This window comes from Lasioglossum baleicum, chromosome 1, assembly GCF_051020765.1.
Source record: "Lasioglossum baleicum chromosome 1, iyLasBale1, whole genome shotgun sequence".
NCBI classification, from domain to species: Eukaryota; Metazoa; Arthropoda; class Insecta; order Hymenoptera; family Halictidae; genus Lasioglossum; species Lasioglossum baleicum.
In genome coordinates, this window is record NC_134929.1 from 21,061,803 (window position 1) to 21,077,272 (window position 15,470).

General features: G+C 42.7%; 1 protein-coding gene and 1 long non-coding RNA gene across 5 annotated transcripts; one reads left to right on the top strand and one right to left on the bottom strand.

Annotated features, from left to right (window-relative positions):
* Positions 1 to 2,830: 2,830 nt before the first annotated feature.
* On the bottom strand, positions 2,831 to 12,241 carry LOC143217194 (uncharacterized). 4 transcript variants are annotated; one of them, XM_076441355.1, is made up of 4 exons: positions 10,959 to 11,173; positions 10,643 to 10,750; positions 6,943 to 7,336; positions 2,831 to 6,866 (listed from the first exon to the last, which is right to left on the bottom strand). In XM_076441355.1, exons 3-4 carry the CDS (start codon positions 7,317 to 7,319, stop codon positions 5,234 to 5,236), a joined length of 2,010 nt encoding a protein of 669 aa, XP_076297470.1. In that variant the 5' UTR covers positions 7,320 to 7,336; positions 10,643 to 10,750; positions 10,959 to 11,173; the 3' UTR covers positions 2,831 to 5,233. The 4 variants fall into 4 exon arrangements, with proteins under 4 accessions (XP_076297470.1, XP_076297388.1, XP_076297559.1 ...); XM_076441273.1 differs by lacking the exons at positions 10,643 to 10,750; positions 10,959 to 11,173 and adding an exon at positions 11,906 to 12,241; XM_076441444.1 differs by lacking the exons at positions 10,643 to 10,750; positions 10,959 to 11,173 and adding an exon at positions 11,183 to 11,500.
* A 39-nt stretch (positions 12,242 to 12,280) lies between these two features.
* LOC143218912 (uncharacterized) lies at positions 12,281 to 15,435 on the top strand. Its single transcript, XR_013011186.1, has 3 exons — positions 12,281 to 13,003; positions 13,072 to 13,117; positions 13,219 to 15,435. It is a non-coding gene; the product is annotated as an uncharacterized LOC143218912 (long non-coding RNA).
* Positions 15,436 to 15,470: the final 35 nt, after the last annotated feature.

Below are 15,470 nucleotides of genomic sequence, written 5' to 3' on the forward strand. Positions count from 1 at the left end.
TCCGTCGTCGCCGTAATGCAGCTCTGCACTTGCACCAATCCACGCGATCACACGTCAAACGGTGCAAATGCGGTCATCGGGGGCCCGCGGATGCTTTTTGCGAGGATTGGGTGGCCGTTGATTGTAAAACGCGGTGCTGGATTAGCGATTCGAAGGTTCTGATCAAAATGATTGTGAAGAACCTTCATCCTGAATAGCAGAGTTTACAAACGCGGTTGATAGTGGTAGACTGCGGATGTTTATGCAGTTTTCAATTTTCCTAGGCAAATTTTAAGACAGTGGAATCAAATGAGACCTGATCTTCAGCGGTAACAGCCTTTGTAGATATGAAAGGGATAAAAGTCGAAGCTATAAATGCATACAGAAACTTGAAAACTCATTAATATAGGACAGTTTTCTTCGTTCCCCTGGGCTGTGTTGTAATGACATCTACAAACCCCAATGCAACCATGTCACCTCATCGTCATAGAACATACAGGACCTGTAGTGTAGATAGGTAATGCGAGCTTCGTATTTTTGGAAGTACTGTCTATGTATCTGGTTATGACCAGTTATGACTAGATAGACAAGTATCAATAAAAATTGATAACAGTCATACGTTTTCTAAGTAAAATCTGGAACTGATCCGAATCTCTGAAATCGATACGATCGCCCGAAAGTCCCCGATGAGATCGATAGGCGAATAATTAATATTGTTTGGCACACTTCGGGCTTAATATTTTCCGTGAATGATTACGATCAAGTTGCGATCTCACATCTGGAATTACGATAACGCCGATACGTTGTAGTGTAAAACCAAGGACCGATGTTTAGAGTAAAAATGAATAGTGAATTGGAGCACAGAGTCAAGTCACCTGGGAGAAAGCGGTCGGTATCTAGTTTTTAAACTGGTCGCGCTATAGTTTCATTCATTTTCGATTGCTGTAATCATGAGAGTTTCGTGTTTCCTCCTTCCAGACACCGAGATACGTTTGCGGTTATTATTGTGGCAAAGATCACCGCACGGTCAAGCAGACAATGATGCGTGTGTCGCGAAACTAGGCTGATTTAATAAAAATGAAGCAAACATTTCCCACGGGCAGGAATTATTGATGTTTTCTATACATAATGCATGCGTTTGGAAATACACTCCTCAAAAATTAGTGTTGTATAAAGCTCGAGTCTTCGAAGCTCCAGAGCTCAGTCTTAAAGACTTCTTCTAAATCTTCTTCTATAGAAACTTAGTCTTTAAGACTGAGCTCTGAAGCTTCGAAGACTCGAGCTTTATACAACACTATCAAAAATTGTCTACTACTTCGGGATTTTGCAAAATCGATTTCTTTTAAAATTCTGAGGTCGTAGACAAATTTTGAGACCAGATTTGAAATCAGCGTGGAAAAATCTACGGGAAATGATATATAGCATGTTAAAAAAAAAAATTTTCCGCGCGTGGTACTGGAGAAACCACATTTTCTTGAAATTCTACATGTTTAACGAATTTTCTCAACGTTAAAAAACGTTCGTACCATAATCTCCCTATTTTTCCCAGATTCTGCAAAGTTTCAGCTTTAATTTAAAAAAAATTTCATCGCTCTACCTTATTTCTATCGAAAGTTCTTTGATTTTGAATCGAGTTTGGTCCTTTTCCACCGTGGGCCGTAGTGTATTCAGAGATGTCAGGCAGCCGCTGTACGTGGCGCGCTAATTTCTGCGATGCACTACTTCAAACACAGCTGTCATAGGTAAAAAATTGTTGCAGCGAGTTCATGGCCCAATCGAATTGGCAGAATCTCTGCTTCAATCTGACGTTCGGATCATGGTATTACGATCATTTCTCGCCGAGATATAGCAAGTTAAAGGAAATATCGAAATTGTGCATTTTTTCAGCATATTTCCAGAAACACCTGGTATATCGAAATGTTGATGAAATTGAAAAAACAAAAGGAGTGCCTTGAAGAGAAAGAAACGTTCTTTCTATTGCTTCTTTGCACAAGATTCTACGATAATTTTTTCGCTTTCTGGAGCCAGTTAAAGTTAAAAAGCCCATATTTACTTCAATGTCGAATAACTCGAATAAAAAAAATCGCACAATATTCAACAACCACACAATTTACACAGGAAAGATAGCCCTTCCAAATGATATTAACGCGATTTATCAAAACAATTTGTTGCTCCCCTTGTGATGTTCCAATGTTGCAAAAAATTTTTGTTAACCGTCAATGTTGTCTTCATCTCGCTATAACTTTGTAAAAAACCAACATAGCAACAATTTGAAACAGAGCATCTAAAACTAGAGGTTTCAGGCTTCCGAACCATTGCTTAACGATATCGATACAGCAATTTTTGACGGAGTTGTGATCACGTAAAGTGGGACCAATTTTTCGGGTTCGCACAAGCGATTGCTTAATTCTTTTGAGGAGTGTAGTTTCCGATATAGAACGGTTGTAATCGCAGGAAATCGGTGAGGTTAAATTAACTTAATGCTAACCACACATACCCATAATTGATAAATCAAACAGCACTCCAGCATGGGTTTGAAAAGATAGCGCAAAACTTATGTAACGTTAGTATACATAGATAAAGTGTGTTGCACCGTAAGTACAATATAACAGTTGAAACGATAAAACGCCGATTTGCGTTTGCATAAACTATGCCAGTTTTTTTTTCACTGTACCGGATACGCGTGCAGACGGAAAGACACTTCAAGGAGAATGATTTTTGCTCGGAACATATGCATTACATTTTACATTACCAAAACAATTGTTTAGTTCCATTACGTACAAATTGATATCTGTTTAGAACTTTTACAATGTCAATCGTTTTAAATGCTAGTAATAAACTAGCGAACTCGTACCAAGAAAAATGACTCCTTTATTAAACAGTCTTGTACATTTCATGAACATAGTGACATTGGCGGCTGATTCTGCTCGTGCTGATCTTAGAACGCGAATTACAGTATACTATTAAATGAGCGACAATTTTGATTGCTCAAGGTCGTCGATTATTTTCTTTAATGTTCCCATCGTTGATTTCGTATTAGAATAAATTTTCATGGGACTATTTATGTACTATTAGAAGACAGAGGTTAAACAGAATTTCTTCTCTGAAGGTATTCGCTGCGTGAAATCTCGAATTAAATGTTCTATAAATGCGTAATCTCTGCAGTCTATTTGTCATTGTGTTATTCGCGAAATGGATAGAGCATTCTGACACCTGTCAGTCTCCTTGTTTTCCACACGGAAAACTCAGGGAAACACGCGTGGCTTGATTGGGAACCGCGTTTCTCGTGAATATCTAAGTATACATATATCCGCAAGGAAAACCTCGGAGTAGACAAACGTTTCTTGGTGCATCTTAGTCGATAGTAATAAACGATAAGGAGTAGATTGCAACACGGCAAAAGTCTCGATAAAATCATCAATAACAAAAGACAACTTCGTATAGAAATGTTTAACATTCTCCTCTAAGCCCTCTTAATTAAAAAAAAGATCAATCGTTGCTGAAGTACCAAGACTTTTGTGATGATAGTGTCAACGACAACCGCATTATACGATAGTACATAATAAATATATAATAAAGAACAATGACTAAACAAATATAGGCTTACAATTAGATCATTTTTGGCTTGTTCCAAAGGTTGTTCTACTTCAATTGATTCTCGACGTGAGTTTAGGCGTTATCGTCTAAAGAAATTCAATTGGTATAACAAACTCTAATTTCTCTATCCGGCGGTGATCTGAGTTTTTTGAGTGGAGGACGTCTCCGACGATGTTCGTAGTCTTAGATAACGCGCACTCATGGCCAGACGAGCCTGGCTACTTTACTCTTTGAACTTAACACGTTCGCTACCGTCATTCCTGTCAAATGTTTTATTAATCACAGTTTGCACATCATTTACGGAATATGGAAACAATTTCATAGAAGTCAGAAAGTCTCTGATATTATGCAAATGTAAAGTGTATAAAATTAGACTGTCCCTGAGCAAATTGTGTGACGGTGGTAACGAATGTGTCAACGTTCATGTTCAACTGGTTTCGTTCTACGGCGCACGGAACCGAATACAAAAATACATCCGTTGACCGCTTTGATTCGCGAAGAGACGTGTACTCTGCCGTGTCAATCAGTGAAATCAGTCGCTTCGCACGCAACAGCTTAACAATTGTTAATCACGACGCGCTTGCTGGAACCGTTTCATCTTTCGAGAACTTTCGACAACTTCGTCACGGGACCCAAGAACTTCCGGTTGCCGAAAGTTTGCCCTCCCGCTCGCTCAGCGACCATTACGCGTCGCCTTCGTCAATTACGATTTTCGCGCCTTCATTTTCAGCGCCATTGTCCGTCTCGATTAAAGTTCAAGGACTGAGCCGCGGGATGGACCAATGAGAGTACGATCGCGTGACAAATTGAACATCATTAATGTTTGCATCAAGCCTATCCTTATCCCGAGCGATTCACTCCGTTACGATAATCAACCGGAAGTCCTTGGAAACTGATACTCGGATCGGATCATAAATGACGAATTAGATCAACCGAGGATACGAATAAGAAAAATTCAGACCATGAAAATTGTCAGACATCTCAACATACAAGGACTAGTAACACGTAGAGAACTAGGAATTACTACGATTAGCACCCTTTGTCGCGTTCAGCACATAGATCGATCTCAGAAGCCGCAGATCTCATATTCTTCCGAACGAAATTACGCAACCAACAAAGTTAAAAACTCGTTCGACGACGCGTCTAATAGAAGACAGGCTAAATTATATACATATCGCTCACGAAGAGGAGCTTACAAAAGAAAAATCATTTCAACATCCGGCGTTCTCCGCGCGGCTACTACCGATGCACCTTAATCTTACGTCTACAAAAATAAAGTCACCTGTCCCGGAAGTACAGGACATCTTGCGCAACGTATCAATCTTCGTACAAACTTTGTCAGCGTGTTCCATGGATACTTGTAAAAGAAAATTCTAGAAACGTGCAAGACGATATGATTATAGACGTCGTCAGGATACAGACAGATTCTTATCTTATGTCTAACGGTACGATTACGCCAACAAAGTCCATAGAAAAAATCTACCGTTTCGGGTGGGCTGACTGTATGGACTATCGGGAGATCTTACTGGTAATAAATACAGGATAATAGTCGCGAGAGCACGTGAACCCGCGGCAAGGTGCGTTACAGCTCTGTCTTGTGTTTGCGCACCTCGTCCTGACGGGTGTGTACCGTTGGATGTTGAAATTGCTTCGTATATCATGAGCTATGACCGCAGTTCGACTCGCGGACGTATTTCGCCCAGGTGCGAGTGGGAGTCATGTCTCCCTTACGAAGTCTGCGTTGATCACTGCTTGTCAGCAGATTGCGATAGGTCTCCTCGTCGTAGGTACAAGTTAGGCTCTTCCTCAGCTTCGCGGCTCCAGTCTCGAAGCTGGCCGGTTGACTGCCTACCAGCACGTGCAAATCATTCTTCACCTGCACGGCCCAGTCCCACATGTCCACAACGGAGCAGTTGCACACTAGAGGGTTACCCAGTAGGTTCAACGACAGAAGGCGGGGGTTGCGCTTGAGGGCCTTCGGGTTGATGGTGTTGAGATTATTGTTGCTGAGATCCAAGTGCTCCAATCCGCGCAACTGCGTCAGACAAGCGAGATTCTGGGCCCCGGAGATGTTATTCCCGGAGAGATTCAACTGGGTGATGTTCTTCGTGTTGTGGAACAGGTTCTCGTTCAAGTGCACCAGGTTGCAATTGCTGAGATCGAGGATCTCCACTTTGGACAACTGGTTGGACAGAAGAGAGCCATCCTCAGGAACTTCTAGAGGGTTCCCGCTAAGTTTTAGCTCGACTATGTCCGTCATCTCGCGATCACCGAACACCTTGGGGTCCAGAGGGTTCTTGAGGTCGCAGTTGTGCAGCTCGAGCCTCTCTAAACGCGTCAGATTAGCGAACAAGCCCTCTTCCAAGGTGTGCAGCTTATTACCGGAGAGTATGAGCTTCTTGAGCGAGGTCATGTGAGCGAAGGTGTTGTTGCCGACGTAGCCGAGGTCGCAGTAGGACATGTCCAGGTATTCTAGAGATTCTAAGGGATTCAGGAGGCCGACGAACGCGTCCGAGAGGGGATTATGAGAGATGTCCAGTTCTTCCAGGTTCTCGAACACATGGAACGCGTTCGGCAGACGTTTTAGACTGCAGTTGCTCAAGGAGAGCTTGTGGAGCTTCGGCAAGTGGCGCAGGACAACGGTTAAGTCAGCCGCGAACATGGGGTTGCCGCTTAGAGTCAGCACGCGGAGCTTGCTGGCGTTTCTGAATGCTTCTTCGGATAAACGGTCCTGCAGATTGCAGTTCGACAGGTCCAGCGACTGGAGACTGTGAAGATTGTGGCCCAGAGTGTTCCCCACGTCCAAGTGACCCAACTCGTTATCAGCGAGAATCAACTGGCGAAGATAGAGGTTCATAGCGAAAGCGTCACCAGGCAAGTTAATGATCCCGGTCTTTCGGATGTCCAGGTGCTCCAATCTGATCAATGGAGCTAGGACACTGGTCCAGCTCAAAGTGCGCAGATCATTGTCTCCCATCTCGAGCTCGCGAAGATTCTCCAGGTGAGTGAACGCATCCGGTGACAGGTGCGTCAAATTACAGGAATTCAGTTTCAGATACTCCAAATTGGTAAGATGATCGAACGGGCCTGGTTCTATGCTGCCGAGTGGATTCTGGGAGAGATCCAGCTTGTTCAGGTTGGTCGTGTTGTGGAAGAACTGTGTATTCAAGTGGCGAATACCGCAGGAGTTCAAGTCGAGGTACAGCAGGGTGCGGCAGTTCAAAAAGTAACCGTTCACTTCAGCCAGAGGGTTGTTCTGGAGCTCCAACGTAATGAGGCCTGGACTATCGCTGTTGGAGGATTGAATTAGTATAATTTAGATGCAACGAGAGATGGAAGGTCTTGTTTCTGGAGGACGTAACTCACCTGAACGCTTCGGGGTCTACGTGAGAGATCGCGTTCCAAGAGAAGTCAGCCTCCAGCAGGTACGTCAACCCAGCGAAGGATTCGTGTTTCAGCTCTGTCAATCGATTATGCGCCATTTGGAGACGCCTGATCTTGATAGAATCCGGGAATGGTCCGACGTGCGCGATGTTGTTCCCGTTCATATCGAGGACGTAGACGTTAGGGCTGAGCTCGTCGTAGGGGATGCTTGTCAAATTGCTTTCGGAGCAGTCGGTCACCCAATTGACACGGAAATAGTGACAGTGACAGTCCACCGGGCATTCTTGCTCCACCAGCTCGCCGTTATAGGCCAATGTCGACGCCAGCAACCCGGCTACCAGCAACAGCAGCCCCGACATCTTGGCGAACGCGATATCTGGAAAATGGATTGTTTAATGAAATCAGCTAGGATTTTGCATAAAGATCTACAGACTATTTATTACACGTTCTTGTTAAATGCTAATCGAGACAGTGCTGTATTTATCTTGATGGGCGCATTCACGGAGAGCGGCCTCCTCAAGTCCAGTTTCTCCACTCGAAGCAAATATGGAGAACAATACCGTCGCAGAATGCAGACGTGCATTCGGTTGCGGATTAACTGCACCAGCCGGTGCACCACGTGCCCCATAGAAATTACGGGCGGACAGAGTGTATGCAAAGAGAAAGAGGGGAAAAATACCGCGGTTTACGTCGGGCCATAGTGGCGGCGACGACGCTGCTCATTGTAGTGCATTGCCAACAAGATAACCGGCGAGTACTAATGGCTCGAAGCAAGTGGAGCAATTGTCAGTTAGGAACGGAGTTCGCAATTGACGGTCGGTAATTCCGTGCAACAATGCACGGCGCCACAGGTCGTTGAGCCAGGATCTTCAATCGTTTCCGTAAAGCACCCTTTTAACGCTGGCCGTCTGCCTCTCTCGGCACACAATGGCAACGAAACAGGAATTTTAAAAAGTTCCTACCCGCGTTCATCGAATTACTATGATTATTCAATTTGCCCGGAAACCTCGTCTCGGCGAAACGGAAATCTCGCGACGATTGCGACGCGACGACCCGACAAACAACCGATCGATAAGAAAATTACGTCTTTTCAAATGAAACGCGAGTCGGTTCGGTCCGGTGATTCGAATAGACGCGGTCTGGATTCGAATTAAATGGTAAAAACGTTACGCAGGACGAATTATTCGCGCGTTCACTCTGCCGATACACTGCCACCCACAACCCCGCTATTACGATCGGTCCGGCGATCAAACACACGCGGCTAATGGAAGTAATTTGTACGCATTAAATTCCGAGCGTAATCATCCTCATTAGATGGGGGAATAACGGCGGAGGAGGTTTTCGCGCTCGTCAATGGCCGCCGAAGAAACCTGCCGACACACAGTGGTCCGGAACGTATTTCAAACGCGAACAAATTTGAAAGAAATTTTTTGGAACATCGATTTCTTCTTTTTTGCATCCCAACATATTTGTGTACACATGTTATTTCTCTCAATGCGTTACCTTGCTCGAATTTCTCGTACCCCGCGTATCGTAATCGTAACAATTTACTGCGAAGGTAACTACATACGTTCGTTATCGCAATAACGGTTCAACGAAAACGCGTAACTTCAGCGATTGAAACTAGTACAGATCGTTAACTCGCGACCTAAATGCGAAATTTTTAACGATTCTACAAGAGTTACGTTTTTCCCATTTATGTAACGCGACTTCACTCGTGCCGCCGTCAGATAAATGGCTCATTGAATATCTGTTGAACGATTATACAGAAAAAGAGAATTACTTAACATACAAAATAAAAATTGTTTTCATTAAGACAGAGAGAGAGAGAGTAAAACAAATTATTGAACGAGAAAGAATAGCTAAAAAATCGTACAACGAAGCAGAATGATAGGTTGCACATACATGTAGACAATGAATAACAATTTCAATCACGACAGAAGCATGATTCAAACCACAGTGCGTCTCTGGCTAGCAGTCAACTTCGCGAAGCTCAACGGAAGGCTTTCCGCCAGAATGCTATGCTTTGAACGCTTCGCTGGCCCTTCAGCTGGACGGGTATAGTTCGCTTTCAGCCTGGACTATAGCTATCCACCCTAAAAGTGGATAGTTATACCCAACCAGGGGTGCTTCCCCCCTTCTCGATTCATGCTTGTATTTCTCGCTGTCGCCCCGCCTTTGGCGCCACAAATCTTCGGTTTTTGAATTCGTCCCCTAAACGCGAAAAGGCGGCGATGCGTGCGAGGATCAATTCCATTCAGACTTTTGGCAAACAACGTATCCTCTATGTATATCGCGCCGACACCCGCGCCTACTGATCCCAAACATCATCGGAGCTGCTCCCGACCTGAATTCACGGTCAAAGGAACATGGATTATCCTGTATTTTTCTAGGGTTTCTCATCCGTCGGAATCAATAGAGCTTGTCGAATTGTTCGGAATATTAAAAATGATGCTGCAGCTCATAAGCTATTCACAGGTACAGAGTCTAATCTCCTCGCATGGCGCACGTGCGGACGCGCGGTTATGTAAACGGCGGTATGGTGCGTTTATAGATATGTATGCAACTCGACGTTGGTAATTTCTATTGTTTTCGACGGGATGAACGTCGAGGCTCTTTCGCTGATGCGGAGTACGACGTTCGATGAGAGCCGCGAAATTTGAAACTGTGTAGTAATGTTTTTGGATAGGGTAGTATGAAGTTGTTGGGTAATAACGGCCGGAAACCGTTCAAAGTTCGCGAACGTGGCTGCCGGTTTTCGACTGCGGATCTTTATGCGAATTGTTCTGGATCGCGATTGTGGGCAGCGGCAGTAAAATAAAAATTAATTTCATCCCTTAAACACAACGTCTCGACATTCTGAAATTTGTCTAATCTTTTATTGTTTTATATTTCTTCATAAATGCATAAATTCCGGAAATTGTTCTACCAGTACTTCGCTGTGATTTATTCCCGGTTATTTATAAACGATCGTGTGCTTGCATATAACATACAAAGAGAAACGATGACTCAGGGGGATTCCGCGAAAAGACTATTCGGACGAAGCCTATCGTTCTAGAAACGTGACGACTTTATCCAATCGCCGGAAGCCAATTCATCATTGTGCCAGTACAGTCATACACCGTCTTTAATGAATCCTCCGACAACTGAATTGCTATAGTTAGTTTCAATTACCAGCGACGAAAGATCAATTGATAAACATTTTCCGAAAAAATTCTGCTAGTCCGAGAACAAAGTCTGGGGAAGCCTTTGAACAGAATTATTGAATAGATGCACTCGTGTTTAACAACAAAAATAAATTGAAGCTTTTATATTATACTAGCAGCCCGCGGCAAAAGAAAAAAAATAGCGTAAAAACCTTCTCTATGAAAAAATACATATATGTGCCAAGTTTCATGTTGATCGGTTAAACAGTTTCGAAGTCTATTAATCATATATATACAAACATCCATTTTTATATATGATGAAAGAAGTAGAAGATATTATTAGGTTGTCCTAAAAGTTTCTTTCACTACGTGCACATTCCATATTGTTAGATAACATCAGCATACACAAACAATCTTCTGTTCGTTAATGTTTTCTTTCTTAACCATGCCATTGGTTTTCTTAAAAACTACACTGAATTTGCACTGAGCACATTAATGGAGAACGAAACGAACTTTTGTGACAACGTAATATTTACATTTTAGTAACTTTGCTGTCGGTGTTGGGTAGTCGCACTGTCGAAACGTTTATAATTCTTCTTGTGAAAGAATATGACCAAGATACAGTGGAACCTCGATTGTCCTAACTAAAGAAGGAAACGTTCGAATATTAGAACAGTTATACATAATGCTAGATTCTATATGCTTGTTAAATTGTAGAATAAATAGTGTTGCCTATGGAGAATCTCTTAGATTACAGACATATTTTCAGCTGTCAAATGATTGAGCCGATTGTCATGTATTTCCGCGACCGCTCGCAACGACCGGGATTGCGAAAAAAAACAGATTACGTACCGGAAAGGTGTATCCTTCCTTCCGTAGTAGCGAGGTTAAACAGCGGACGATCGTGGCACTGGTCAAAGATAGATTGAACTGTGGGTTTACTGGGACCCGGTTAAATTAAACCGTGTTTGCCTGACCGAGGTCAGGGTAAAGCCTACTGACGCGCACTTTCGTTCTTTCTGCGTCGCATTCGCCTCGCGACGCGACGAGCGTCTTCAACGGGGTGTTATATTTACCTCCCTCCTTTCCGTCTCGCACACAGTCACGCTCGCACGGTGTTTTTGACCCCCATACGATTCATACAGCCTTCATTCAATAAAACAAGCCGCTCGACCACGGCACAATCTCTTACAGAGTACCCTAACCTCCTTTGCTTATCAAAAACTGTCAACTATTCGTTAAAATTGATTTCTCTTACAAGAAAAACAAGCAGCAAATTTTTTATCCGTGAATTCTAACAGTTTTTCGAACACTGTTCGGTCTAAGGTATAAATTCTTGTCAATACGCAATTAAATTGCAAAAGAGATAAAATTACGCGATCTTGCGAATGTTCACATACCGGGAACGCATGCGCTTTGGAACTAACCCTTCTGAAACGCGGGTTGCTTTTGTTTAATTCGCGCCTATCGACGGATTACTTAACAATTCAAATCTGAACTCCGCTTATCTCCGCCACGTCACGTGACCACGAACTAGCCGATTATCTCATGTATTACGCAAATTCGAGAACAATAGGCCGCCGGTGTCGGAAGATAGCCCGGAATAATTAACAATGCCTCGCGATTTCCCCACACAGCGAAGCGCGCGGCGCACTCGATAACGTAGCGTGAAATCAATGAATCGATTCGCCGTGTTTGTTTTGCTGTCAGTGTAAACACATTTCGTCACGTGTGCGTACACGTATAAGTACGCACGTCGAAATAGGATTGTTCTTCACTTAATTATATTGTATATTTACCTTGACACCGGTAACCTATGATGCTTCTATTTTCGGTTCGCTGCACAAGGCGATTATTTTCTTGCAGAAATCACAGAATTTTATCATCGAGCGTCGAAGAGATAACGATCAACGGTGAATGCGACGTTCAGACACTGGTGACACAACACTCGCGCGCATGCGTTTTATCAATTTCATCGAACGCCAGTTTCGGCAATAATGGTCTTGAGGTCGACGAAGCCAGAACATGCAGATTATTTTGATCTCCCGTGTTCTTTTTTTTTCTTCTGCGTGTCAATCACTGTCGCGAGCACTGTCTGTCACTGGATAACACGTATTCACGAATCCCGGACAGCAATGAGACTATGAGACACGCGTATTTTCTCCCCGCGTTTATACGAACTGCACACATATCAGTGCACGCGTGTGCGTACACAAGGTGCACAACTTAGGTAAGGACCGGTCCGAGAGATGGGGCGACCAATTCCGTCGTGCGACGCGTAATTAACGAATTAAATGCTCCTCGAACGTTGCCGCATCTATTACACAGAATTCTTTAAACAATTCGCAACGTTATTCTCCGATGTCTACGAATAAATCAATTTAGAAGGTTTTAACTATTTGAGGACGAATATCGACGTATTAACTCGTCTTCCTGAAGGTGCAACACAGTTTAATTAAATATATAGATGTACATTACATATGATCATATTGTTCCTGTTTGTTTATTAGTTAAGAATTTTATATCAAATCTAATTCTTAAATGATTATATTTGTTGATACTCATCTGTACTATTCTGTACCTGGTTGTTCGTAAGAACAGTTTTGTTTATAAGAGGACGTTGAATTAAATGAAATAAATAAAAATGGAGTAAAAATATCGCAGTATGAATGTTATTGAACTGTACGTAGTCGATAAAGTAGAAAATCAGAATTAATGGAAAACTAGTATGAATTGAACTTAACATTGACAGCCATCATTATGACAACAGTATATGTATTATGGAAATTCTGATTGTTCGGAGTTCGGAGTATTTTGACGACACTAAGGGCAACAGTGTTGGATTTTGGCACCCGGTTGATTCCAACCTAAAAATCCGAGGTTTCGCAGCGGGTCTGGTATGGTAATTATGTTAATGCGTTATTTTTGCGCGAATCAGCATAATACAGCGGACGTGTATGCATAGTGGATGCCTATGGAGGACAATGGGAAATCGATAGGGCTTGGATATGGTACGTGTCACTCGTGCGTCTGAAACCGTTTGTTCACGTAGTCAATGCATGATTGAGTGATGAGAGCAGTATGTCGAATTCTGAAGAATTGCATTCGGCAGAATTGGAAGCGGAGGTCAGGCATTACGCCAGCATTGCGAAATGTCGGGAATAGGGATCTCATGATCTTGACTAGGAACAACGACCTGCCAACCCCACTCGTATCTCTCGCAGAAAGAGAGAGAGAGAGAGACGGAGAGAGGGAGAGTGAAGGGAAGGGAGAGAGAGAGAGAGAGAGAGGAGAACGTGCGTGCATCGATTAACTTTGCAATTGACATTAGGTTCCCCGATAACGTGGCTTTGAATTATCGCCAGAGATTAATTTCCCACTTTAGATGAGGACAGCTTAACTGAACCTTTTTTCGAGCACCATAGCTCCGATGGGATTGTCAATGGCGTGCGATGCAATTTTGCAGTTCTGCGAAACCGGAAGTCCCCGTAGTTCCGGTTCACGAATACATACACGAGAAACGAGTAAAATTTTATTGTAATCCCAATTATATGGATATGAGCGTATAAAATATTTTTGAAATGTTTTTAATCGCTAATGCATATATTGCAGTTATTTCATCGAACTTCGGTCACGACTGAAACGGTCCGGTTAATGTTAAAAATATTTGACTGTGATATAACACTAGAATTGATCGATGCGCATATTTAACAACGTGTTATGCACGCTATACGAGGCTTTCTACGCACATAAATTTTATTTCCGTCTAATGTCATGCTGTTTATTCATGACGGAGTGATGTGGTTATCAATGTTTTAAGGTCGTGCCATTGACTTTGATATATTTGGTTGATGTGAACATTAAAAATTCCCTTGCATTAATATTTCCAATATAGATAATGGACTCGGGTCGGTACAGTGAAAATCTATGAATATATTATACTGCAATATTCGATACCCCATAAATTAATATATTCTATATCAACGAATACGATTATTTCCTGTATCATTTCTCTGATGGTGCAATTACTCGGTCTTTTGGAGTTATTCATTTAACGAGAATATACGATAGAAAATTATTACGAGGTACCCATCCTTTGCAACATTTATTTGAACGTGATTGAAACCTTGAAACATTTGCGACCGTGGCAGAAAGATGAGCGATACCTTTATCGACGTTCGATCAAATTACATGGTTAATTTATCCGCCGGCAGATGGCGCCGATGTCCCATTTGCATCAGATAACACAACATTTCCCCCTCCCGATAATAAAAAGGAGTGTTATTATCTTTTCCAACCTTAATACACTCGCAAAAAAGGGCGACCGGGCATTATCATTAGCGTCGTAATACGCGGGTTATTCGAAACGAATAAATTATTCTCCATTATTTTTGCTTCGCGGGCCACGGGGTGTATAGTGTATATCCGTTGTCTCTCTGCGGTTAATTAGCAAAACGTATGATTTCGCATTATCGTATCATCAGCGGACGAAATGGAGGCAAATGTACACACGTGTCCTTCCAATGGTATATTTCCGCGATCCTGGTGAATTAAAGCGATAGGCATTATCACGTGAACCTATCAAATTTAATTAAGCCCGGTCACGTTAACGGTTTCATTTGTAAGAATGGCGCGCAGGGCGCAATTATTCTCTCCGGTTATGGATTTATAGCGGAATTACAGTCATAAGTCTCGTGTATTTTTTGGCGCTTATACTACCCTGGAATTATGTGAGAATGACTTTGGCGTGCGGCCAACGTTCCGCAGAATGTGCGGAGACAACATGTACGGAGCAACGAACTTTCGGAAGCGTGACTTTGGCGAACATTCTTTTTCTTTCAACGCGGGAAATTTCTTGCGACAGAGATTTCGCCTCGTGGTTTTCCCCCGTGATTCTTATTTCCTCCCATCATTTTTATCCTCCGCACATTTTCCATTGTATTCTCGCCGATCTCACGATTTATTATACCAAAATTACCGTTCCGAAGAATTACGTTTAGCATATTAACATAAGCGTTAATGTGAGACACGTAAACGCTGCTCTCTCGACACAAACTTCCGCTATGACCGTAAAACTCTTCACACGTAGCAGGAAGGTGTGAACAGCCTAAAGTGTTTCTAGAATCCCCAAACATTCCTGGGGCTACGCGTAGACGTGAAAGAATCTGATTTTACAAGATTAACCTCAAAATCGTCGTGCGGTGGAGCATTAACAAAATACATTCGGTCTCTCAGAATGATCAAATCAGTTTTCCTAGATCGAGAATGCACAATTTACCGTGTACCAGTACATTTACCAATGTACCGTGATCTAAATGTGACTGATATGCCTAACTCATTTGTCTTGAAGCGATTAGAACTTCA

What these genes read in the sequence shown, in the direction of transcription:
- LOC143217194 (XM_076441273.1), bottom strand. Translation starts at nt 7,319, where the DNA reads ATGTCGGGGCTGCTGTTGCTGGTAGCCGGGTTGCTGGCGTCGACATTG. An exon ending in GTAGACCCCGAAGCGTTCAG is followed by an intron (nt 6,867 to 6,942) that starts GTGAGTTACGTC and finishes ATCCTCCAACAG; the next exon opens with CGATAGTCCAGGCCTCATTA.